The 24874-nt window shown below is 45.5% G+C and overlaps 1 protein-coding gene and 1 pseudogene across 3 annotated transcripts; one reads left to right on the top strand and one right to left on the bottom strand.

Moving 5' to 3' along the window:
* Window positions 1–9133: 9133 nt before the first annotated feature.
* Window positions 9134–13543, bottom strand: LOC143145708 (trypsin-2). 3 transcript variants are annotated; one of them, XM_076309344.1, is made up of 8 exons: window positions 13335–13531; window positions 12624–12730; window positions 12455–12549; window positions 11833–11992; window positions 11652–11762; window positions 11091–11240; window positions 10633–10806; window positions 9134–9479 (listed from the first exon to the last, which is right to left on the bottom strand). In XM_076309344.1, exons 1-8 carry the CDS (start codon window positions 13384–13386, stop codon window positions 9423–9425), a joined length of 906 nt encoding a protein of 301 aa, XP_076165459.1. In that variant the 5' UTR covers window positions 13387–13531; the 3' UTR covers window positions 9134–9422. The 3 variants fall into 3 exon arrangements, with proteins under 3 accessions (XP_076165459.1, XP_076165458.1, XP_076165457.1); XM_076309343.1 differs by lacking the exon at window positions 9134–9479 and having other exon boundaries at window positions 10543–10806; window positions 13335–13432; window positions 13498–13543; XM_076309342.1 differs by lacking the exon at window positions 9134–9479 and having other exon boundaries at window positions 10543–10806.
* A 5628-nt stretch (window positions 13544–19171) lies between these two features.
* Window positions 19172–19294, top strand: LOC143146490 (5S ribosomal RNA; annotated as a pseudogene).
* Window positions 19295–24874: the final 5580 nt, after the last annotated feature.

Here is a 24874-nt window from a genome sequence, read left to right as displayed (position 1 = left end):
TTTCATTAAAATCTTCGAGAGCCACCCCCGGACTCGAGGTTCTCTTATTCGAAGAATTCGTTGAACTTTCGAAATAATATTCGCGCACGTAACTTCTCCCCCCTGTGTTAGGCGTCACACCCGTTGGATTAAGCGGCAGTGACACGCCTAACGAGGGAGACAATAAGCCTCGTTCGATATAAAATTAGACCCGGATCGAGAGCACGGAGACGGAGGACTGTTGGATGAAAGCTATCGACCCGTACCGATTCCAAACGCCATCCCTGTTGGCCTCCAGCGAACATATTACAATAATTGACCAAGAGGCGGGGGTTACCTTTGACCCGCGACAACGGGGGGAGTTGCCGTGGACCGGTCACGTGGAGTAGAAGGGGGACCAGACGTGTTCATCGTTGCGACGATGACATTTTGCCCGGGGTAACCCAATTTGCCTCCCTTTCGTCGAGGGTCGTCGTAGATCGATGAGAACAGTACCCACACCCACTTTCTTGGTATCTTGGTGCCCCATACCCGACCCCGAACCCCCTTGACTACGACGAAACGCAGATCTGCGGGCACAGTTTGCACGGAGCTGGACAGAGGATAGGGTCGGTCGAGTGGCACGCCCTTCGTGCCTCGTTTGCGGAATTACAACGGTCAGGGAAAAGGGAGTTTTGCAGGGAAATCACGTTGTCGTTCGGTTCTCGTGCTAGAAACTCCATGAAAGAGTGTTCACCGTGAACGGTGAACGCCTTGGGAATCACAGATTGCACTTTGAATCTATTAAGGGAGATAGGGAAGATCTCGTACGGGGCTAACGAATTTTCGTTGGAAGATGGATCTGGTACACGGTTAACGTGGACCCGGGGTACGTGGAGGGAACTTTGGGATATTGGGAAAGAGTTGTATTCAACACTTTTCGGAGGATGGATACATTCATCATCCGCGAAGAAAATGGATTTGGTCGAAAGATGTCGCGTCTCCGGTTGGCGTCATCCATCACGGACGCCATGGAAGAGAGGCTGACGGAAATGTACGATCTTGTAACTAGCGCTTTTCCTACGTCAGAAGAAGATATTGGTTCGTTGGGAGAGCAGAGCTGGAGGCTGGGAACATCGAACGATACTTATTTCCGGTAAACGGGGCATTAAAGATTGGTGTTGAATCGATGATAAATCGATCTGTGTTGTCGAGACTGCGCCGAGAGACGCTATCGCGAAAGTGAATGGTAAAAAGGGGACAATTTCCATTTTAGGTACATCCGAGCAAACTGTTTTTTAATCTAACTATCGGTTAAATATCGTTGGAGTTATCTCGCCTAAATTTCTCCTCACTATTCCTCCACTACTCTGACCACAAGACCGTAATCCGGTTCTCGATCTAATTACGGAAATTTAAATTTATACACCTTGATCTTCTTTTTAACGCTATCGACAGATCGAGTTTTTTTGTCTACATTGGAGAACGACTTCTCGAACTCATTTCAATCGAGAGAACCTCGCCACCGATATCGTTGCTATAAAGATAAAATACTATTTCTAGACAATAAACCCCAACCTTCGTTTTCTTTCCATTGGTATTCACTCGAGGAGTAAAATCTGCGCGAAAAAAAAATAGGAAAGGTTGGTAGAAATATCGGGCATTGTTTTAAATATAAACGAAACAATTTCTCTCGATTAATCTCGTGTCGTAGACGAGTAGCTTGGCAAGGTTTCGAGATGAAATACAACTTCAGCGTGTCTTTCTCGGGCGTTCCGTTTCCACTTGGCAACTGGCACCGAGCCCCCTCGTTCCAAACCTCACGGATGATTTATCCGTTTGGTTTCTAGGCGCTAAGAGGGGGTTATAAGGGGGCAGTTTCCGCGCGGAGCATCGTCGAACGTCGTCGAGGATCACCGGAGAAGCATCGTCGATGCCATCGAGGGGGCACTGAAAGAGAAGGGGGGTCGGTGACCTTTCCAGGTCCTTGTAGTCACCGAGGGGAGGACGCAGAGGCAAAAAAAGTGCGAGCAGTGCTCGGCCAAGGGCGAGCTGACAAATGGATAGGATTTAAGCGGCGCACAACCGCCAGGGAACGCGCGTTTTTCATCGGTCGAGAGAAAAAAAAGGGGGCCACGGTGGTAGTAGGGGGGCACTCTGTTTTAAGTAATTGCATCCCGACGCCCGGTGAGGGACAAGTGAGCGAGGGACAGGGGTGTAACGCGTGGAAAATCAACGTCACTGGATCGTGGAAATGTTTATCGACTGGCTTCGAGAATTTCTCCAGGGGGGCGGAGTTGATGTCACCGTGGTCGAGGGGCAGAGAGATCGCGGGGCCGAGAACGACAACCAGGACCGCTCGCGAGATTTGCGGAAGAAAGACACGCGAGACTAAACGTTTTCGCCGGACGAGGGGTGGCGACTTGTCTTCCACGGGGTAGGTTTCGCGCACCCCCCTAGTTCGAGACCATTAGGGAGGCCGAGAAACCGGGAAAATAACGATGGGAGGTCGTCTTTTTCCGTAGTTCTCGTCGATACCGATTTACTTTCGTTCGCAAATGATCTACGGGGAAAATGGGGGGGAAGAGGAGGCGGTTGGAATAAAAAGCGATCGAATATCGCCGAGACGCTTGGTCGAAGTTGGATGTTCGTCGAGACTGTCTTCGAAGAGGGTTAAATCGTTTCCATCCGTAGGTGAGAGTATTTTAGTATCTTCCGCAAGTATTTTGACACTTTCTCGTAGCAGATAGAACCGTCTGATCAACGACGTCCCGATCTACTTCCTTGTATATCGCTACACACCTAAGTGAACTGTGTACGTTCTGTATAGAATCTTCCAACTGGATTTTATCACCGCGAGAATCTTCTATTTCTCGACTCGCAAGTGAAACAATCCCGTGTATTAATCGTGCGTTTAAAAAGTTTCTCCAAGGGACCGCGCAAGACTACTGAAAACTATCCTCTGAGAGTACCGAGTAAAATCTACGTTAATCCGGTTCTAAATTACAAAGACTTCGGTTTCACGAGTTTCTCGTAAACTGGGGGTTATCCCGCGCGGCCACTTTTACCGTCGTTCTGCGTAGAAAATCCATCGTTCTCGTCGCTGGGACAAAATCACCGGAATAATCGTCGGAGTTGGCAAAACGTAAGTACGAGGGTTACCACGGTTTCGGTTCCCCGATTCATCCAACGAATGGAAACGACAGGACTTGTATCGCGCGAACACCGATATCCCGGCTCGTTTAATAGTTCTTCCGCGAGAAGTTTCCCGCGATCTTCCCGTTAATTTCTCGCCCGGGCGTTTATTGCGGAAGTTATACTCTCCTTAGGAAATTCGCATCGACCGCGGTACGAAGCCAACTTCCCCCCACTCTGGCGGGGCCCCACCCACCGCACGTGACTTCTCCAGTGGGCGGAGTCGTTGAGAAACTTTTGTTCGCTACCGGTTGTCGGTTTCGCGCGGTTCTGGAAACCGTTGAGATCGGTTTCGTGTTCGATGTTCGCCCCTCCCCTTTGTTTCACGTTCGAATTTCTCGATGGGAGCAATTGTGGGCATCCAACGTGGGCAAGGGTCGGTCACGGGCCAAAACGTTTTGTCTTCCGACTCTTCTTTGTCCACTCTCGTTTCACTCGAGGTCCGACGCGACCAGACGTCCACCGTGCGATAACAATTTCGCGGTGAATCGGTCCCGCGGCGAGATAGGATCGAAAGTAAATCACTCGGAATTATTAGGGATTACTCGCGGACGAGTACGCCTGGGTCCTTCGAACGAGGGTGGGGAATTTCTGTCCGTTCGCGTGGCTGGATTCACTTATTTCTGGCCTACGATACCGAGACGTGGACGCGGTTGATTAATTGGCCAAGCTGGAGGGAGACATTGGTCGTTGTTCGAGTATCGGGCCATACGATATAGGCTGGACAAATTTTTCTTTTGTTTTTTATAGAGTCAACTACGAGTAGACTCAACGCTCTCTCGTAACACGGTTTGTTCGATTAGTATTGCATTGAAACCGTCCTGAGCGAGATCTAGGCAGTGTATCTCGAATATCGATGAGTCAAATATCTTCAACTCAAAATAAAAGACGATCCTATTCGTGGGAATTGATGTGTACATAATTAACATCAAAATTTCTCTACCGGTACCATTCTTCTCTCGTCCTTCGTATATCGATATTCTTCGGATTTTTAAGCGTCTCCGAATCTAACGAGGCCTTTTTCTGCCCCCCTGGATTTCTTCGCGACGTCTCCAAGAATCATGCTTTCGTAGTACGAAACTCTGTAAGACGACGGTACGTTAATTGGTAGCGACGAATCGCGAAGAAAATCGAGCGAGATCGGTATTTCCACGGGGGACCGAGGGGGCCAATTAACCGTCTACTTTCCGCATCGACGAAGACGCGGCTCTTTGGGTAAAGGCAAATAAGGGCGGTTGACGAGCGGAGAGAAGCCAACGATGACAGGAGGAAGACGGAGCTGAAAGGACCGTAGCCGTGGGCAAGGAGGAACGGAGTAAAGGGAAGGAGGGGGGTTGGGGGTGGATGGAGGCGAGTCGCTCGGAACCGACGGGTTTACATTTAATTAATTAGACGGCTGGAAAACAAGGCCGAAAGGAAAAACGAGGAAGCGGTCGCTGACAGTGAAACGCGTTTAAACGCGCCTCTTTCATCTCACGGGGGGCAGGGGGCGGGGCTGACCGTTCGCGGTGAAAGAACGGACGCGCGCCTAGCCCCCGAGAACGAGGAAAGGCTGGGAATTTTCGTGCCACGGTTGCCAGTGTCCGTTTCGTTTCGTGTTCTCCCTTTCGCTGGAATTCGTTCCGCGTTTCCGGTGAAACGAGTTCCCGGTTGAAATATTCATCGCTAGAGCGATACCCCTACCGAAGAAAATCTGGGAATGGTACGAGATGATTCGTTTGATGGCTTAACAACAATGTATTCGAATCGTTACTCCTGTGTATCGATTTCTCGCCTCGGTATCGAATTATTTCTCTTATTTCTCTTTGCTATTACCACGGCGCCATTATTACGGCGTAGAATCGTGGTCAGTGAATACGAAGCTCGTGTGTGTTAAATCTCGCTTCTTTCGAAGAGTAATCGAAGGTTTCCTCTCGAAGAAATTTTAGTGCGAAGAAATCTACCCTAAAAATATTCTACCGCAAGAAAACGTAGGGTAAAAGAATCGTAGGAGTGTACAGGGGCACAGACCCCCCCCCCCCCCCAATTTCGCGATAGCTACAAGAAATTCTCCGTTGAAGGAATCAAACGATCGCGGAAACTTCAAGACGATGAAAAAATTGCAAATTCAATCGGGGAACCCGCTTGACCGCGAGCAACCCCTCTATCTCGACCCCCTCCTGGTCTCAGTGTGCCCCCGACGAATAATTACTTACCTACCTTGGCGCGACTCCAAGCATCGTCCCGAAAACGGCCTCGTAAAACGCAAGCATCGGTGGCATCTCTTAATCCCATAAAGGGGTTGAATCGCGAGCTATAGCCGGACAATCCCTCGAAGCGTTTTAAGCCAGCCAGTAGGGGGTCGAAGGGGGGCAGTACGCGCACATGGTAACGGGGAACGAGCACGCTCATTATCGTAAACGTAACTCAGCCTCCGGGGGCTCGCGAGTTTCTGTAACCGAGCCAAGAGACTCGCGAGAGGGTGTGCTCCAGCCACCCCCCTGTCCTCGCCTTTCTTGGCACGCGAGAAAATAGGTGGAGGGGTGGGAGAGGAGCAAGGTTTCGAAAAGGTGCGATCCACGGGAGGCTTTGTCGCGTTACTTGTCGGAAACGAGGGTCGAGATCAGGGGTGGCTCGAAAGGATGTCGTTGGATCGTCGTCGCGGAGATCCGGGGGTTTTTTCGGGGTGAATTTGAAACGACGGATCGAGAGGGGGCAGCGAGCAAGAAATCCTCGTGCATCTTTTTTTCATACGGCGAATTTATGCGAGCCCCTAGCCGAGGTGATGTTTGCGAGACACTGTGAATCGACGGACCAAGGAGGGGTTGGTGTCTTTTTAGAGCTGTTACGGGCCATTTATCCCCCTCCCTCGTCTTCTTGTAAGTTTCGAAACGATTCGACCGACTTACATGGGAAAGAAATTGCATTCACTTTTTTTTCTTCGCGAAATACCCGACCCCGTTTTCGGAAGATTTTCAATTATCTCTAAACCCAAGTGACTCGGGATTAAAGGATTCTCCCGGTTGTATGCGCCTCTTGAAACAACGTACGATAAATAGTACGGTTATTCGAGCGATCTCGTTTGCAAAAAAAGACACCTTGTAGATCGAGTCTACGTGCTCTAACATCTCGAACGTGTCCGACTCGACGAAACGGTGTGCTCGGGTTGTTTCCACGGTGTCAGAAGCAATCCGGTGAAACGATTTTTATGCAAATTTCGCGCGATATCGGTTTACGAATTGGACGTCCGTTGCGATCGCGCGAGAAGGATCTCTCTTTCTCTGTGTCTGCCTCCCCTCCAAGCCCCGTTTCATCGGTCGGTGGTGCTCGAATTTCCGGTCACATCGTCGAGGAACGACGTTTCGCGCGTATCTCGCGGCAATCGCTCGGCCATTAAAACGTAACTCGGTCATTAAACGAGTCTTCTTCGTCGACACGCCGTGAACGAGGTGGGTGGTGGGATGGTTCCCCCGTTTCCGCTTTAAACGCGCCATAAAAACCATCCCCGATCGCGAGGACGACCTCCTCGGTATCTTTTTCTCCGGTTTCGTCTCCCGATGATCGTTGACCTTAATCGAGCTGTTCCACGGGGAGATCTCGAATCACCGCCACGTAAATAAGTCACCCCATTAAGGTTGATTTTTTTAAAACGGTGAACTTTCGTCTCGCCGTTTGGCCGTTTCGGGAAAGTAATTGAATCCTTGATACCGAGTTCGTGAACCCGAGACCTTGATACAAGGGAAACCACGGGGATAACGGTGCATAAATTAGGCGTTTAATTCTCGAAACGCTTCGACGAATTATAAAACTACACGTGCGCGTACACCTACGATGAGATTAGCTCTTTTAGGGAAGCTACGGAGCTGATTTTGGAAAAATTTATGATGCAAAGATTTCATGAAAATTATGCGCGGAGACTCAAGATTATTATTACAGAGAGACAAGGTAGAGACATCGAGTAAAAAGATCATTGTGAAAATGATTCACGATGGCCGAATGTTTTTATTGTACAGAGAAGAGAAGAAATAATTTTTATCGTAACCATGGTCTCTTGTACACGAGGCAAGGTACCTTTCGATGGATGGATTCGTTAATACTGCAATGTTTGGAGTGTCTTTTTAAAGATTCGTTCGAAATTTTGCGACAGGCTGGAATTTGTTTGCTCTAAAAGATTGAAAATCACTGGAACTTCGTCCTCGATCCTGCCCTCCGAGTAAATACGAGTCTCTTTACGCGTCTCGCGACGAAGCTCGTCTCCCAAGACCTCCCTCCCGTGTGTCGCAAAGGAAACGTCTCGTCTGGCTAAATGCCTCTGACGGTGAAATTTTCCGTAATTAGAGGGAAAACAACCTCCTTTGATCTCCCCCCGAGGAGAAGCATCCCGAATAACCAGCGAGAGAGAGAGAGAGATTGGTCCTCGTGACGATCGATCGAAATAATTACACGCTCGAAATTTCCATAACGCGATCGAGTGGCTGGTTGTTGGTTTCCTTAGGAGTTCGCAGTATCGTTCGCTTCGAATATTCGTTCGATCGACTTGGAACTACACTTTCTTATATTTCTCCTTCCGAAGTTCACAATTTGTCGTACATATTTGCTTTCAAGAGTTAAATAATACGTGTGATTTAAATTTGATAATAAATGAACGTGTGATAAAATCATTTAATGCACGGTTTGCTTTGTAGCAAATTTTTTAAAATTCATTTTGTACATCTATCGTTCTCAACAATATAGCGTGTCTCTCGAAATACATCCACGTCTGTACCTATGTCTACCATAAGGACATTGAATAATATTTAGACCACGTACAAAGTTCTTGAGCTTCGAAGAGTGAACTCGACACTCAAGATACTTCCGTCATTCTAAGGTAGTTTCCGGATCATCTGCGTTTTTCTAAAACGTATCGACTTTCGTCGTTGGCCTTTCAAAGTTGATTAGTCTCGCTAATAAAAAAAAAAAAACCATCGTCGATCGATTCTAACACCGTTCTCGTATCGACCCCTCGTCGAGTGACCGGGATTCTACCCGGAAGGCTTCCGTTTCCGAAAGTTAATCCGCGTTGAAACCCGAGAGTCGCTTTCCACGGACTTTAAGAGGTATCGCGGATCGATCGGTGGCGGAAACAGTCGTAAAGAAAGGAGCGAGAGGAACAGAAAGACGTCGAGGGTGGCGAAGGAAGCTGTACAAGGAGCCTTGAAAACTGCGCGTTTCACCTGATAAACGTAACTTCTGATACACATCCCCCGTTCCCACCCCTCTTCGTGTCCTCTCGTTTCTTAAGCTCGTCGGGAAGTTTTTCACCATCTTTTTCACCGCCCCGTTGGATTTTCATCCCCTGCTTGCCACGAAACGGTAACCCCTCGTGCCACGGTCCATTCGCGGCCTTTTTAATTCTGGGATCGAATAAGAATTCATTAGAGGTTGCTAGAGAGAGAGAGAGAGAGAGAGAGAAGGGGAGGCCAACCTTTTCTCCTTGCCTCGAACACGCCAGGGGTTTTAAATAAATTAAAAGTTTACTTTTTTCGGCTTCGGTCACACGACAGCACGGTCATGAGGATCGGTGGTGGTTTCTCGGGAGGGATCGATACGTTTCCCCCCTTCTGCTGCCCCTCGCGATCGAACTTCTTTTTTAATTACGATAGGGGGGCGACGAGTGAAAGTTTTGGAAAATTATTCACCGGTCGGTTTCTTCGTCGAAATTCCATCGAAGAGCTTTCGAACGTTTTGTAGGGGGGTCGAGGAGCGAGAGTAATTCTTCCAGGCTGGAAAATTATCGTCAGTGTTGCTACGTACGATTTGGGGATAACGAATCGTTTTAAAGTTTACGAAAGTCCTACGAGAACGAAACTTTTTCGTACGGGTTTTTGAATTCTACGTATATAATTTCTACAGTGTTTCGATAATAGTGTCTAACTCTATTCCAAGAATAATACAATTCTTGTAATAAAGCGCGTTAAGGGTATCAATTGTGACGAAAAACAAAGAGACTCAAATATTTAAATTTGCATTCAATTTATTCAAAAAAAAAAAACATATTCTCTATTTTCGTACAGATCATAGACACAAAAATGGGTGAAAATTAATTAGTATCGTCGTTTCCACTCAAGAAACTATTCCTTCGATTCGATCCATCCGTTCGCACATTTCTACGCTTATAATCGGCTACAGTGATACCGGAATAGTCGCGAGTGTGCCGTTCCCCGCGAAAAGAGAATCCACCGCCCTCGATAAAGATCGTCGCAGCCCCATCGAGAGAGTTTCGCCCTGGTTCTCGTTCCTCGGAGATCTCGTTACTTTCGCGGCGATCTGGTAATTGGCTCGTTTCCTCGTCGAAGTTGGTACACCCGCTACCGCAGACAAATATTTTCTTGTAATATCTCGAGAACCGCCACCCGTACGGGCGTTCCTTTGAACACCGTGAAATTCAGTAGAAACGGCTCGGAATCATCAGCCACGCTGGAATATCCTTCTTCGACTATTCGACGTCGGTGTTGCCACCGGCAATACCGTTAATACGTTTCTCGAGGTATCGTGCCCTCCCTGCCACCCTCCCCTTCCCCGTATTAAGTAGCTACGAGCTTTTTACGCGTCTGTCGGCCCGAAGCTTTCCGTTCGGAGATCAAAGCACGAATACACCGGGAACGAGTGCTGCCCACGTTCTCTCGTTATCCGTTTCTGGTGGTCTTTTCGCCACCCTGAACGACCCCACCCCCGAGAAGTCAAGCATCGTGCGCGTGTATCCTGCAAAAATAATCGAACACGACCGCGCGAAATTCGAATCCCCGACGAGGGCGTTGAAAATGTTACGAAGCGACCGGTACTGGACGGCATCTCGCACCAGAGGGGAAATCGAACCTTTTTCGAGTCACCAAACGTCTCTGACTTCTGTACAGAATGATTCATAAATGTGTCCATACTTTGGAAGCTGAATCTACGCGGTAAAATAGGTGAATGGTGTCGTGTGAACGTACATCCTAGGTTTCTTACTTTTCGAGTTAGGAACAGTTACAGGAAATGTTCCAACCATCTGTTCGAATCACCTTATATATAGATTGACTCGTTTTAGTTTTAATGTATAGGAATTACATGTGTAGGAAGTGTTCAAGAAATTTAATGTTCTGTACGTTAAGATTACTGGCGGAGGGAATGCGGGTACGATTGATCGTTGTGAACTAGCCTACTGTACGCACGCGTGATTTTAATCACGGTGTATTATTGGTCGAAATGGTTCACATCTACGAATCGCGTCGTCTGAGAAAGTAAGAGGAGGGACGTGTCGAGACGAAGTAGTGGAAAGTGGATACGAGAGTGGAGGGTAGGAGAATGCGAAATGGTTAATTTTTGTTTGAAATTTCATCGATAACGAAATACTGAGTCGATCTTTCGGGGGACTGATTCTGCGAGTATGCTTCTTTTGTCGCGTTACGTTAACATGTTGAGGAAAAGGAGGATGGGTAGTAAAGCAGAGGTTCTCATCGACTGCTTAGCGTTGGAGATTACCACATCTGAGACGTTTTGAGCGTACGATGTCACGTTCATGTTCTTGAGTATCCAATCTTCGAAGTAAAAGACGCTCGAGTAGACACCGGGCAAACGAGGAAACGCGCAGCCCTCACCACCGGAAACGATACCGGTTAGTTGACCGTTACAAACCATGCCACCCCCTGAATCGCCCTGTAAAGTGTTGCAAAAATTAATACAGAGCTTGCTCGAATTATCTCGAATCTCTGCGGAAAGTCTTTCCGTTAAACAATTAACGTAATTGATCGCTCAAAGTAACTATATCGATCGTGTGCAACGTCAATCCATTTTTCTATTCGAGAGAACAAACACTCGAGTGAGTCATCGTTGGAGTGTTTTCTTCCTGTAGATTGAGCAACGCTTCGTTCTGCTTTATTTAAAGTTTCCTCCGTTGCTCTGGTTAACGTAATCGCGCAAAATAATTTCTGTACAGTTACCTGACATGCGTCCCTTTGACCCTCTATATATCCAGCGCAGAACATTCCTGGTGGTAAGTTCGTCACGTTCACTAGAAGTTGTTTGCACTGAGCCCTGCTCAGGATCGGCAGATCGATGTACATGAGATCGTTGCTCACTACAGGGTAGTCCTGGACAAATAAATCTCGAATACGAAAACGATCGTGGAAGAAAATCAATGAGTCCACGTGGAATATTGGTACTTTGAAATAATCGAGGTATAAGCACGAAATATTCTAACACATGGAATGCTGGAATAGCTTGAAAAGTATTTAAAGAATAATGGAAAGAAAAAAATAAATATCGAGTGGAACTGGAAATTATGACGCATTTTTTCATGGTCTCCGATTAAAAAGGCACGTGTTCTTATATTGTGGTGTACAGAAGGTTTTAGAAAAAAGTAATTACGATAAGATAATCGACTAATGAAGAAAAATAGATAAGAAAACAAAAGGAGGATGCAAGAAGAAACGCAATCTATCTATTAGAATCGTACAGTGGACTTTGTTCGACCATTATCGGAAAAATTCGAAGAAACTTACGACCGATGGGTATCCCCACCCAGCCACCTGACACACCGTGTCGGGTATCAGAGGTTGTGTGGTTAAGGGTGCAACCATAACCTCCTCCGTAAGCAGAAACGGCTTCTTCAACTGCAGCGTAAATATCGTCGATTAGAAACTTGAAAGTACAGACCGTATGGAAAATAAAAAGGACACCTACAGCTAGGAGAGCAATATCGTTCTGCAAAGTAGACTCATCGAACCCCGAGTGAACATAAATCGCGTCCACCCCCCTCTTTTGTCCAGTCGACGTCTCTTTATTCAGCTTTAACTCTCCAGCAACCACAGTGATCGTCCAGGGTAGTAAACGGCCGCCATCCCTACGAATGTTCAATCGAATACGGTAAACAATCGGTACTCAATAAATCTTGTAACTCGTGGATGCGAATATTTCAGGATACGTTTGTCGATCTATAAACAATATTTGACAACTTTCAATTACTCTCAAAGATCACAAAATTGTACCAAAGTACTTTCTCGAATATCGTACAAAATTAATATCTACAAAAAATTTCACCATAAATGATCCAAGGACTCTCAAATACCCTCATTTAGATTTTCAGCAAGAACGTTTCTCAACCCAACTCTCGTATCGAATTCTATGACTCGAGACATCTCTAATTACTTACGTAATTTTAGCTGTCACATCGTTAAATATTCAAACCAACCTCCGCTTTGTTTCTACGTGAACGAAATTAAACAGTTAAGTAGTGATAATTTAGAACGATGGTTCCACTATTCGAATACCGGTTAGTTCTACCGTACTTTGCAAAATCACTCACATGTACATGCAATGAGCTGCAGTGAGAATATAGTACTCGTCGATCAGCGTACCACCGCAAAAGTGTTTAGAATTGTAACTACGTCTCAAGGACACCTGGGAGAAAAAAACGTTCACGAGTAGAATTTATTTTTAGTCGGGGCTCGCTCGAAATTATCGACGAAACGTACCTGGTAAGGGAATTGCTTCGAAACTGCCTTGGTCCCGTTAACTATACGACCTCTCAACTCGTAATTCTCCCAATCTAAAACGGGGGTTATCACGTTCTGTTCGCTCCCTGAAACATTGTAGAACGTCGATCGTAAAACCATAATCATTCCCGTCAAATGATGATTCGCCAACGAATCGAAATTAGAAGGAAGAGACTGTTAATTAACGAGCGTTCCTAACAATAGCACGTTATTGTCTCTATCGTAGAGTCGGCCATTTTGTCGTTACGTAAGGGATTTTCAAGCGGTTAAATCGTTGCATAATTTCGGTGAATCGATATCGATATCTTTTCCCGTGAAAAACTAAGCGAAAAGAGTCTCTCGTGTCTAGAGTATGGTTATCATTTATCCGTTGATTTTCCTCGATTTCTTCGACATTTCAAGCTCTTTCGCTCTATACAACCATCGTTAGAACGCTTTCAGTGGTTCAAATCGTGATTTCGCTTATCTTTCTATTTCTGTTAAAAGATAATTATGCTTTCACGTATCTTTATCCTCGATACTCGTCTCCCGTTCACATTTTCGTACTCGATCCGGGGTTCCTGGTATTTTTCACTCATACTTTGCACCTCGTTCATTTATTTAACGTACATCGAATTTTACTTATTTGGCGTAGGTATAAAGTCTCTTATCGGTAGGTTAGTAAACATTGAACGTTTCTCGAGGACTCACCGTGTACACCGGTCCACGAAAGGAGGACGAACACCAAGGGAAGCAACAACATCTTCCCTTCCGCGCGTTATGCAACTCGTCCCTAGTTTTCGATGTCCCTGAAAATCGCGTTACTTTCGAGCACGGTTCCACGTCGGTGTTCTTCCTCCTGAAATGATCGTACCTTTGATGTCTGTTCCACGAGTCGATATTTTTTTCCCTCGTGGTGTCACTGTCGACGTGTAGGTTGCTACTGACCGCGGACCCAACGACAATGGATGAAGAAGCTCGTTATCAGACAAGCATTTATCTCGCTACGATATCGGCTATCGTTTATTACCTGGTGCGAATTGTACGAGTGACAGGCGTATAGACGAAAAATGCGAGATCCGAGACAATGGTCTCATTTTTTTTTTTTGTATTAATAGTAATTGGATAGGGGGCAAGAAGAGCGAGAAAGGGCGACGTCGAAGTAAAAAGCAATTCATTGAGCGATGGAAAAACGATTAAAGGATTTTGTTAAAGCACGGTCAAGTCTGATTCAGAGCATAAACGGGAGCACGAAGATAACAAGCAACGGTAGCGGTGATCGAAGATTCGTTCGATAAAATTATATTTTCTTTTTTTTTTCCTTATCTAGCGTGTTGGGAAACGGACACGGTACGTGGGGCCAGCTCCAGATTTTTGGCACGCTTGGTAGATTGTCGGCGTTATACCTTTATAACGTTAATCTTTAATCAACATTGTAATCTCGAGGCACTCGTAACGGTCCGTTAATGGGTACCGTTTGCCTATTTTATTGTACCGCACGAATTACGACGGTTGTCTGTTCTCCAGATTAGTAGGTGCCAATCGTGCGCGTGAACAGGCCCGAAAAATTGTTCAAGACAATTCCCCGGGAAATTTGAAATTCATCGGGTGAGAAATATGAAAAGATATCGTTCGTACGGGGAACGAACGCTGCGAAGGAGTTGCTCGGTCCAGGGTGAGAACTCGATGTAATTTGAATTTAATTTGCCGCAAAATGACCCTATGTCGAGAACCAAAATGAAGAACTAAGAGTGGAAACATTTTATCCATTTTTCGAGAGAGTACCATATATCTTGACCAATTTCTTTAGAAATTGTTTACCTATGTATTTACACAAGGAATGAATTGCTTTTATTGTCGATGATTTTTTTTTCTTCTTTTTTTGAAAAGCTGTATTCACAGCTACTCTTTAACAAACCGTGAAATAATCGAGCAACGATCAGAATCGTATGGACATCATTAACGACTCGTTAACTTCCACCTTCCCCCACCACCTCTCTTACACCGTGCAATGCAAAATGCCAGAACGTGTTTCCATATTAATCGAGGCGATTAATAACTCCCATTTCACGTCGCGGTTTCTGAACGCGAGGTCTTGCGATCGATCAAAATTGCGCCGGCGGAATCGCGAGCGAACCGTTCGGTGTGAAAGGAACACGTGGCTTAACGATGCACGTGTGTAGCGGGAGAGGTTAAAAAAGTATCTTTGGAGGCCAATACGGCCGCAAAAGGAGTGCATTTATCCGTTCGAGCGCGAATTAACGCCACCGCGGTGCAGAAACGATCGATCTCGACCACGTTGAGTTCCGTTCGAGCGATGAATGTGCCGTTAAAGGGGCAGTCCGATCTTTTGGGTCGAAAATCGAGGGTTTTTTTTACCATTCTCTCGTCCGCGAGGGAGCAGTCTGATCGAAATAAAAATTAGTCGAGACTTCGCACAACGTGATTCAAACGTAGGCGAAAAATTTCGGATATTAAGAAAATGGCACCACTTTCATTGGTAATATTCATGTTTTCAACACTGTTTTTAAAGACTGTTGAAAAGAGGAAGTATTTAACATTTTGGGACAATGGTTGACTCTTTTCGTACATATTTTCCCTAGCAATGTATTCAAATTTCAAGTCGATCAGTAAGTGACTTCCGAATCACGGACAGAGAGTTCAATGTTTCCGATATAATACCACCGTGGCTCGAATCTCCAAAAAAAATTTTTTTCTTCACAATTACGAGACTGACCCCTAAAGCAACCAGCGCGGCACCAACGCACGGATATTAACGGGCGAATTAATTGCAGGGTATGTAAATACATCGCCTGGAAATAAAAATCGAGGGCCGTGTCTGAATATTCATCGACCCCTCTTTTTCGCGGTCGTTAACGAGGCGCGACGTACGAAACGCAAGCTCGCACCGTTACTACAGGGTGATTCTAAAACTTGTGTCGATACTTCATTTTGTGTAGTTGGAAAGTGGAAAGATGACTTCTGAATCGTGTTACGGAGGAACGTGGACAGTATCGAGTAATTTTTAATTATTTTCAGCTAAAGATCTTCAAAGACCGATTAAATTCTTCGACACGATTCTCAATTTCTTCCACTGGTAATCTTCTCAGCTCCCCACAGTACATTCTTGACTTCCTTTGAATACACGATAGATTTCGAACCGCTACTAAATACAAATTCTTGACACTCTGAACATTTTCTCTGATCGTCCAAAACTTGAAAACAAAGATATACAAGACGTGCGTTCGTAGGACATTTTTTACTCATCGTAGTGCATAGACTGATCCTCTGAAGTACGGAAACGTATTTCTGAATCACCCTGTAGAGTAGCTCTGTTCCCCGGGAGTCGTATTCGTGAGTAGGCGATTATCACTCTATCCCAGAGACTGTGAACGACAATCGCCGATAAATGAATTAACGAGAGAAAGAGAGAGGGAGAGGGAGAGAAAGAGAGATGCACGAAGAAAGATTCACAGCGGCCGAACTCGGCCACTCGAACGTAGCCGGTGATTACTTATTATTTATAAGACACGCACCTGGCGTAATCACCGAGGCCGCCGTAAGTACCACGTTTCCAGAGTTTATTTACGATCGGCTCGGTTTCCAACCATCCTTTCAACCCTGTTCCTCTTACCGCGGTCAATCGGGCCCAGCAAAAACAGAAATCTCGGAAACCCATCGCGTGTTGCAATGGCTGAGATTCTCTCCACCACAGAGAATTTAATTGGTCATCTATGAATGTAACACTTCGTTTAGGCCGGAATGCCTTAAACGCGATTCGACAACGAGTAACAATTTGTAACCATTTTTTTTTTACGACTCTGAACCTTCTTGAAAATATTTCTAATTAGTCGTTGCCCTTTAAGATTATTCTTCCGATTGCTGGAAAATTTTTCTCATGGTCATACTTTCCAAACTTTCAACGTCATCGAGTATTTCTTTTTTAAGAAATATGCAAACTTCCACGAATTAAACGAAAACAAAACTTCTCCCCCTGCAAACGCATATTCTTAGCCCGTTTGCGTCCTTGCAGGAGGTATTTTTAGGTTAGATTTCAATTGAGGTTAGGTTATAATAACAGCAATTTCAGCGGTAGCATGGCGATAAAAATGTTCGACGACAACGACGACGACGATGACGTTAATAATAATAATTTTCTTCGTCTCCGGTTCGATCCACCTCCTTCGAACTTCCACTGTAGACCGTCACCAAGGTTTCTCGAGTTTTTCGAACTACGCTGTGGAGTCCCGCGAATCGATAAACAAAACGTACGAAGCGTAAACAACACCCCCGGTACAATATTTCCTCGATCCCCAGCGACGACGTCTGGGCCGCAAACACCAATCTCGGTAAGTAAATTCTGTTCACCGTGTCCCCAAACATTCCGCGGCTCTCTGCAGAATCGCCGTGAAACCCACCGCCAGGTTTCGGCCTTCGGGGTTCAAAACGGTCGTCGAGGGTTGCAAAGTCGTAGCCAGGACCCTCGCGAGGAAATTGCAATCGAACGAAGAACCGACCAACTAATCGAGAACGTCAACTAGCCACGCTATTTTATTTTTATTTACACAGAGAAATATCTTGGAAGGAATATCCGCATAAAAATAGTGTCTTAATTGTGCTACCAAAATTCGTCAATTTTTGATGAAATTTGATAGACTTATAGATGATTAGCCCCATCGTGAAAAAAATTTTTAATTTGAAAAAGAACCGCTGTTAGGTATACCAAGAGACTGGCTTAGGTCTGATTTAGATTGGTGATATGTAGGTTAGGATATAATATACAATAAAGTCTCTCGTATTCGAATACTCGTATTTATTGTTCATAATACAGTTGTTACAAAGATAGACAACAAGTAAATTCTCTTTATCTCTACCAATATCAAAAGATTGTCCCCCTGTTAGTTCAGAGGCTGCACTACAATGTGAGGTGGGTCGTAAAAGACTCTCGATGCGCTAGGGTTGACCCAAGATCTTTGTTTCTCCGTGACGCGGCACGTCTGTCGGTCATCTTGAAATTTTACATGCCCGTGAGGTCCTGGACCACGATCCTGATTGTCTTCTCAGCTCTGTACCGTCCCCGGTTAATTAGCATCCGAGCATTCGAAGTCTCGACCGATCGAACGCGACTCCTGCGCTAGACAACGAAACGCTCGGGGGCTCTCGACCAGTCTGTTGGCCACGCGGAGATTGTACACAGGGGTTGTACGGGCTTGTACGCGGGGTTGCTGGAACACGGGGATGGGTAATGGTGGCCCCTATCAGCTCTGTACACTCTCGCCCCCTCTGCGCCCTGCGCGCCCGCTCGTGCCGCCGGCCCTCGAAAACTCCCGTCAGGAGCAACGATATTCCGGTGAGTTACGTCAATGGTACCTGAAACGCGGCCTGGTCGACCACTTTGCATATTGGATACTCGCGAGCCCCGTCATTTTACGTCTTCGATGAATGTGCCGAGTACTTGCCATCGGTCCAACGCCGCCGATGGTCACGGAACCCCGCTGTTCTCCGGACTCCTCTTTCGGACAGGTAGAAAAGAAATAAATAGATAAAAGAGAATCTTTTTCGCTGGGGGTGCCGATGCAACGTTTCTCCAAATGGTTGTAACTTCTTTAAAAAAAAAGAAACAAGTTTTTTTAAACGAAGTTTCGTTTAGTTTGAAGAGAAACGATCGTACCTTTCCGTGCCGTGAACGATAAATCGCTAACTTTATTTTCTGTAGAGTAAAGGTTGTGTCAAACATCGAGAAATTTTTATAATTTGATAAGTATCTCTTCGAGGGAGAATTTCCTCCCTTGAGCATCGACCGAAGTAACATCTGTCGAATTTATCGAAAAGTAGAAGGTTTAAGCTTCAATTTGCTTCTTGTTGCAGTAGTTTTCAACGGATATTAATAAAGTTATGGAACTTTGAATTTTTCTATCATTTTTCAACTGCATTCGAGTGGTTCCAATTCGATGGCTACGGACTTCTTTACTGTTCAATAGGGTAGAGGAACTGGTAGACTGTGAACTAGAGTAAGAGACGTAGGCATTCGTTTACCTGTTCGTCGTGGATTTTTAACTTCTAAGGGAAGTCTTACTAACGGTATAATCGAGCAACACAAAAGTTTCTTTTGGTTCGAATAGAGCCTCAGTGATCGCACGAGAACCGCTTGCGACACATGCACGGAATGAGCGTTGACGGAAATCTTTGCTCGCGAGTCGAGCGACGATACCATAACCTGTATCTATATACGAGAATGTAAGATCTCAAACAGGCTCGAGTGGGGAAAAGTTGAAGATTAGTTACACGTAAAAATTATCTTGGACATTTTTCCGATTAATCCTGTTCACATGTCGAGCGATAAGCTATATACATAACCTGTATCAATAGACGTACACGAGAATATCGAATCTCGGACATGCTTAATTGGAGAAACGTCAGTGATAAGTTACGCGTAAAAATGATCCATGACGTCGCGTCAATAAAACCAGCTCGAGATGTTCTCGTGTATATCTATTTATACGGATTATGCGTAGAGCCATGTCATTAATTCGCGAAGAGGAGTTAACGTCAACGCTCATTCTACGCTTGTATCGCACCGGTTCTCGTCCGATCACCGAAGTTAAGCAGCGTTGGGCGCGGTCAGTACTTGGATGGGTTAACCACTTGGGAACACCGCGTAGTTGTTGGCTCAAGAAACTCGTTCTTCTTTTTATCGATACAAGAATGAAATAGTATCTTTCCTTATGATCGACTTGATATTTAAAACCTAACAGCTCGGATGTAATTTGCCCTTTCGATATGCGAAAAGTACATTAATTATTTAAATACCACGTAGCGCGTTTGTCCCAAGAATTTCTTATCCCCCTTATCGCTGTTACCGAAATACCTGACGCGTAAGAAGAAGCGACTTTATAAAAGATCACAAGAATCCAACCGACAAAAAAGTGCAATTGCACTTTACGGATGCATCGCTTCTTCGTGAAAAAAAAATGCGATCACACGGAGATCTTATCCCGCCATTGAACTTTCCTTTCAACGAAGGCACGACCCCTCATTGTACGATGCACTCTGTGCTCGCAAATGCAATAGAGAATTCTAAAGAATTCTCGAGCAGTGCATCCCTTCCCCAAAGTTGACGACACCCGACCAAATTTGGCAAGAACAGGGTTTCGTGTCTCGCGTGGAAGCGAATATACCACGCGCGAAAAAAATTCAACTCGTTAAATTTTACAGGCTTTGTACTTTCCTCTCGGGTTAAATTCTTTCTTCGATAATTTCGCATTCCAATTCTTCGTGCTGTCCAATGGCGTTTACAGACTTTGCAACATTCGAGCGAGATATACCCGGTCGATCAACGAAATTCAAAGTCCCCATCGACGTTCCACGAGTCGTTCCCATTCGCCTTCCAAGTATCCCTCCCCCCTCACCATCCTCGTCTCTCTGCAACTCCTTCGGAAGAGTCTCTCTCTCTCCCCCTCTTTCCACCCCGCTTCAGCGGATCGAAGACGTGCTACCTCCACTTGACTCATTCCAGCCGGATCGTGGAATCATTCTCGATGGAGCCGAGGATAATGTTTATGGGATATAATGATAAGGAATGCTGCCTCCGGGCGAGCGACTCCAACCGCCTCGTCAGTTCTGTGGCTCTCGGTTGTTATTTAGTTACGGATGTTAAAAGAACGTCCCCACGCGGCGACGTGTGCGTGACACGATACGCAGTCATCGATTCTGCCTCTCAGAAAACGCTGCGGAAACTGTTCGCGGGTAAATTACTGCGTAATCCGATTCGTTCACTTTTTTCCACCGCGCTCGGGGAGCAAGTACCGAGGAATCCGCTTCGCTTTGCAACGGTGTAACGCCAATGATTATGACCATGTACCCAAATGTTCCGGAGGAACTGAAATTTCGCGTTTCTTTCGGCAAGGTACGAGAAAGAATAAAAAATAATCATGCAAATTATTTTTCTCGCTATTGAACTCTGTCGTTATAAATTTCGAGCTCGTATTTGATATATTACACAGTAGGTTTTCCATTGGAAGTTTTATCTTTTAAGTAGACTATTTACGAAATGTTTTCTCTTTATTTCTCAAGAGCAGTACAAATGCGTTTGTACTAATATCGATCTCCACCTTCTTCTTCAAACAGTTCACTTATTTCGAGAACCTATGTGCTGCAGCACAGAAGATCAGTACACAGAGTATCATCTTTAAACAGTATAGGTCTACATCAATGATCCTGTTACCAGGCCTTGGTGTTCTCTCGATCCTCTCGATAGTATTCTTATTAAGCAAAGTATTCACCGTAGCGATTGCACCCACAAGAAAATTGTCAATCCTCGTAGTAAAAGTCACAAATCCTCTTACAGAAAATTATTGATCCCCTCGGGCGAAAAAGTTTACCCTTGTCTCGATCCGTTCCCGTGAAAAATCAATTACCGATCCCGGTAGCTCCACCGTGCTTACTCCACCGCGAGCCTCTCAATTAACCGTAGAAATAACCCTGTTAACGTAATTTTTACCGTTTGGCGGAGGAATATACATACGTGTATCAGGCTAGCTACGACCTTGACAAAGTGGCGAACTCACGACCCTATTCATCCGGTCCCTTCTCTCCCGCGGGCGCAACAGCGCTCCGTGGTAAAGAGGAAGAAGGTAACCTTGGCTGTAGTGCAACCAGTTAAAGGGACGTTCAAGGTCTACTAGACGGTTCCCAGTCCATCGTCTGGCTCGCTGGCTGGCTGGCTGGCTGGCTGGTTTGCTCGGTTGGTCGTTACGCTTCGCCAAGTGGACGACGGATGGAAACAGCCAGAACGGAACCTTTTCCGTTCCCCGTGCAGACACGCCAAGCTACGGCCCGTTTTACATCGGGAACCGGAATAACGAGCCGTGTTGTTCCTTTTTTTTTTTTTTTTATTTACTTTTTGGTCTCGGTTCCGAGCGATCGAGCGACGTCGAAACGGGGCTAATTATCGGAGATCGATTTCCGTTCGCCATCTTTCACCGGGACGACCGAACACAGTCTACGGGGCAGACAGGAGCGACGGGAATTTAAAGAGACGGTTTAAAAACTCGTCTCGCGAGATTTGGGAGGTCTACGGGGTAGTCGAGGGTGGAGAGCTTTACGGACTTTCGTTTAATGGACTTCTCGATTAGCGGCCGGGGTTCCTCCCGGGATTCTATAGACGCTGTGTCGGCCATCGGGACGGATCGTTAAGACCGAGATTCACTCGGTGATTTAAAAAATACTTCGCACGATGGAAACCCGCGAACGGTAACCTACATCAGTGGCTTGTAATATTCTGCTATTGGGTCATTGGGATCACTTTCTCCTCGCGTTGTAATACAGGTCGGGTTAATGTCGTGAGTTCCTTAGTACAAGCGAAAGGTATTAATACCTGGAGAGTCGATAATTGGGTCATTTACTTCGACAGTGGAACTACCAGCGCGATCGGTTTGATTTATTTCACGCTTCTTTCGAACCTAAATGGCTATTCCATTACACATTTTTCGTGATATTTAAACAGAGAATTATCGGAGTAAATCGATTTATCGTTTCTTTTCGTTCGAAAACGTGTACTATGGGGAGCTGTGAAGATTTCACTTGAAGTAGGTGAGTGTACTGTATCTACATGAGAAAATGGCTAACGAGGGTTTACGTATTGTCGTTAGATCAAAAGTGACCAATAAAAACAATGCGTGAGACAATAGAGAAGGGAGCTAGTAGACTGTGATCTAAAATGGCAGGATGTGAACACTCGTCAGTCTTATTACAGATGATTCTTCTACCAGATGACATCTTTCCAACTCGTTACAGTATGTGGTCTAGTTCAAATAGGTATAGGTTCGCGGTCGTCAATTCTACTGTCAAGTATCGCATAGACAGACTTTCAGGGAACATGTTTACAGTAATCTACTTTTCTAAAAAGACGCACGAAAAATTCGTTCGTCTCGATTTGTTCATTTTTACAGCGACCGGTCGCCAAGAATTCGCGGTATTTTTTAAATCGGCTTAACAACGGAACGAGCAGGTCGTAATTTTACGAGAGCTCGTGTGCTCGACTTTCCCAGCCGGGAAGGCTGAATTTTTTATGGGATTTGTCATTTCCATCTATGTGGGACGAGGCTGTCGTCAGGTCCGACAGCCTTTTCCCTCGGATGGGAAGTGCGCGTGACGGGTGCCAGCGTGTGGCAATCGAAGAGCCTTCCTACGGGACGAAATTGGGTTGCGCCTTTTTTCCACTCGTTCAACGACGGCTGTCGTTAGCACGCGATTCTTTTTCGTTTTTCGCCGCGAGAAAACGAAAATTGTGCCACTTTCCCGACCATCTCGATCCTCGTCGGCCCTCTCCGACAACGATTGAAATTTCTATGGGTTTCGATAGGGGTCCAATTATTGGGTTGCTCGGAAAGTCATTTCGTTGAAAGTTATTCTTCCAAAATGGAGAATATGTAATTTAATAAAATGTTTATACACTCTAAAAAAAATCGTGTTTCATTTTCACCAAAAAAAAAAAATGAAATGACTTTCCGAACAACCCAATAGAATAGGCAGAAAAGAGGGGACGTGGGATTAAATCGAAGTTGCGATCTAATGGTGGTCGATTAACGATTTTCCAATGAACATAGAAGAGGGAGAGGGCACGTTGTTCGGTTAAGAAGTATTTCAAACCGAAACGAAACCCTTTAGGTTTTTTTGCGTTGTTAATCACGCGATCGCGTTGCATTTTATTTTCATTACAAGTCGTGAGTACCCCCTTCTCCTGCAACCCTCTCCACTTCTCTCTTTTCCCGTACTGAGTGGTCATCGATTCCTCGATCGATGACTAGTTACCTGAAACCGTGCGATCCGAGCGACGAAAAATAACGCCGATGCAAATGACACCGGATTACATCTCGTTCTCGGTGTATTAATCACGAGTCGTTCGCGGTCTTTCGATAATTTCAAACGAGTCGATACCTCGAACGATCGACCGCTGGCAATTTCAATTACACGTAGAAATTATGCCCCCACGAACGAACTCTCGAGTCGTTAAATCAACTCGCGCGCCATTGAAGCGATCGCGTGCCCCATTCGTTTCAGATTAAAGGCTAGTTTGTACGACAACACGTCGGTACGAGCCACTGGAGTTTTTCTTATTTTGTTTTTTGGGTTTTTGTTTGTTTTTTTTTTTTTTTTTTTGTTAGCCGAGTTTCTTTCCTATCGGGACTAACAGGTAGACGACGTAGTTGCGCATTAAGATGCTACCGTCTGAAGGCGAGTTTCTAAAGTTGAGCTGAAAAACCTGATAGACCAGTTGCGTTCGATTCGAGATAAAAATCTTAGGACATCGTTGCTGTCTATTGAAAAGTGGTAAATCTCTAGTCAAGCTAAACAAGCATGACGAAGAAATCTTGGGTTGGTTTTTAATTTCGAATAGAATTTAGAAGTCGTTGTTGGTAAAATTAAAAAAATGATGTAGGGGCATTTTAGCTCATTTCTAGTTACAAATAGTTTCATCCATTTCAGTTACTGTCTTTCGAAAATTAGTAGTCTCGAGTTACCCTAGATTAGTCCGACGAGAAAATCTTGGATCGATTCGAACCTCGATAGTAAGAAATTGTTAACGCAAATTTCTCTTTGTGAGAGCCTCGAATCTCAGTTGCTAATACCTATTGAAAAAATCTTGAGTAACCTATCGAAACCACCTTGATTCGAATCTGAACTGGAAACGCCGAGAAACGATTGTCAAAACCTTTGCTTGCAGCGACTGAGTTTTTTTTTTTCTTTCTAATAAATTATTTTGGGCCACAGGACGGTGTTTGTTCTTCGAGTTGCGAGGAGTGAACGGTTCCAACGATTCCAGGGGCAAATGTCATCGCGAGCTCGTACGAATTCAGGCTCCATGGGTCGAATATTCCGAGAAGAAGAACCAACCAGGGCAGAAACCACAGGATCCAATCCTGCCTGTGCGTCATCGAATCGGCCCGCGGTGCTCAGCGAGCTTACTCCTGCTGTTCGTGTTACGTAACCGAGAGCCCGTGACCTCGATCCCAAGCCACCATGGCTGCGAGCGTTCCATCGTGCACACGGATACCACCACGAACGCCGGAACCAGACGGCGCAGTCAACCTCCCACAGACAAAACAACCACCTTCGGGCACGACCGCGACCTTTTTGTCGGCTCCTGGTACAGTCGATGCGAGCAACCTTCTCCGGATCAAACTTTGCCCGTGAAACGAACAACCATCGAGTTGCTGAGTAACTGAATTCCATGAATTTATCCAAGACGT

The sequence above is a fragment of the Ptiloglossa arizonensis genome, chromosome 4, assembly GCF_051014685.1.
Source record: "Ptiloglossa arizonensis isolate GNS036 chromosome 4, iyPtiAriz1_principal, whole genome shotgun sequence".
Taxonomy (NCBI): domain Eukaryota; kingdom Metazoa; phylum Arthropoda; class Insecta; order Hymenoptera; family Colletidae; genus Ptiloglossa; species Ptiloglossa arizonensis.
This window is presented reverse-complemented; position numbering and strand designations above follow the sequence as displayed.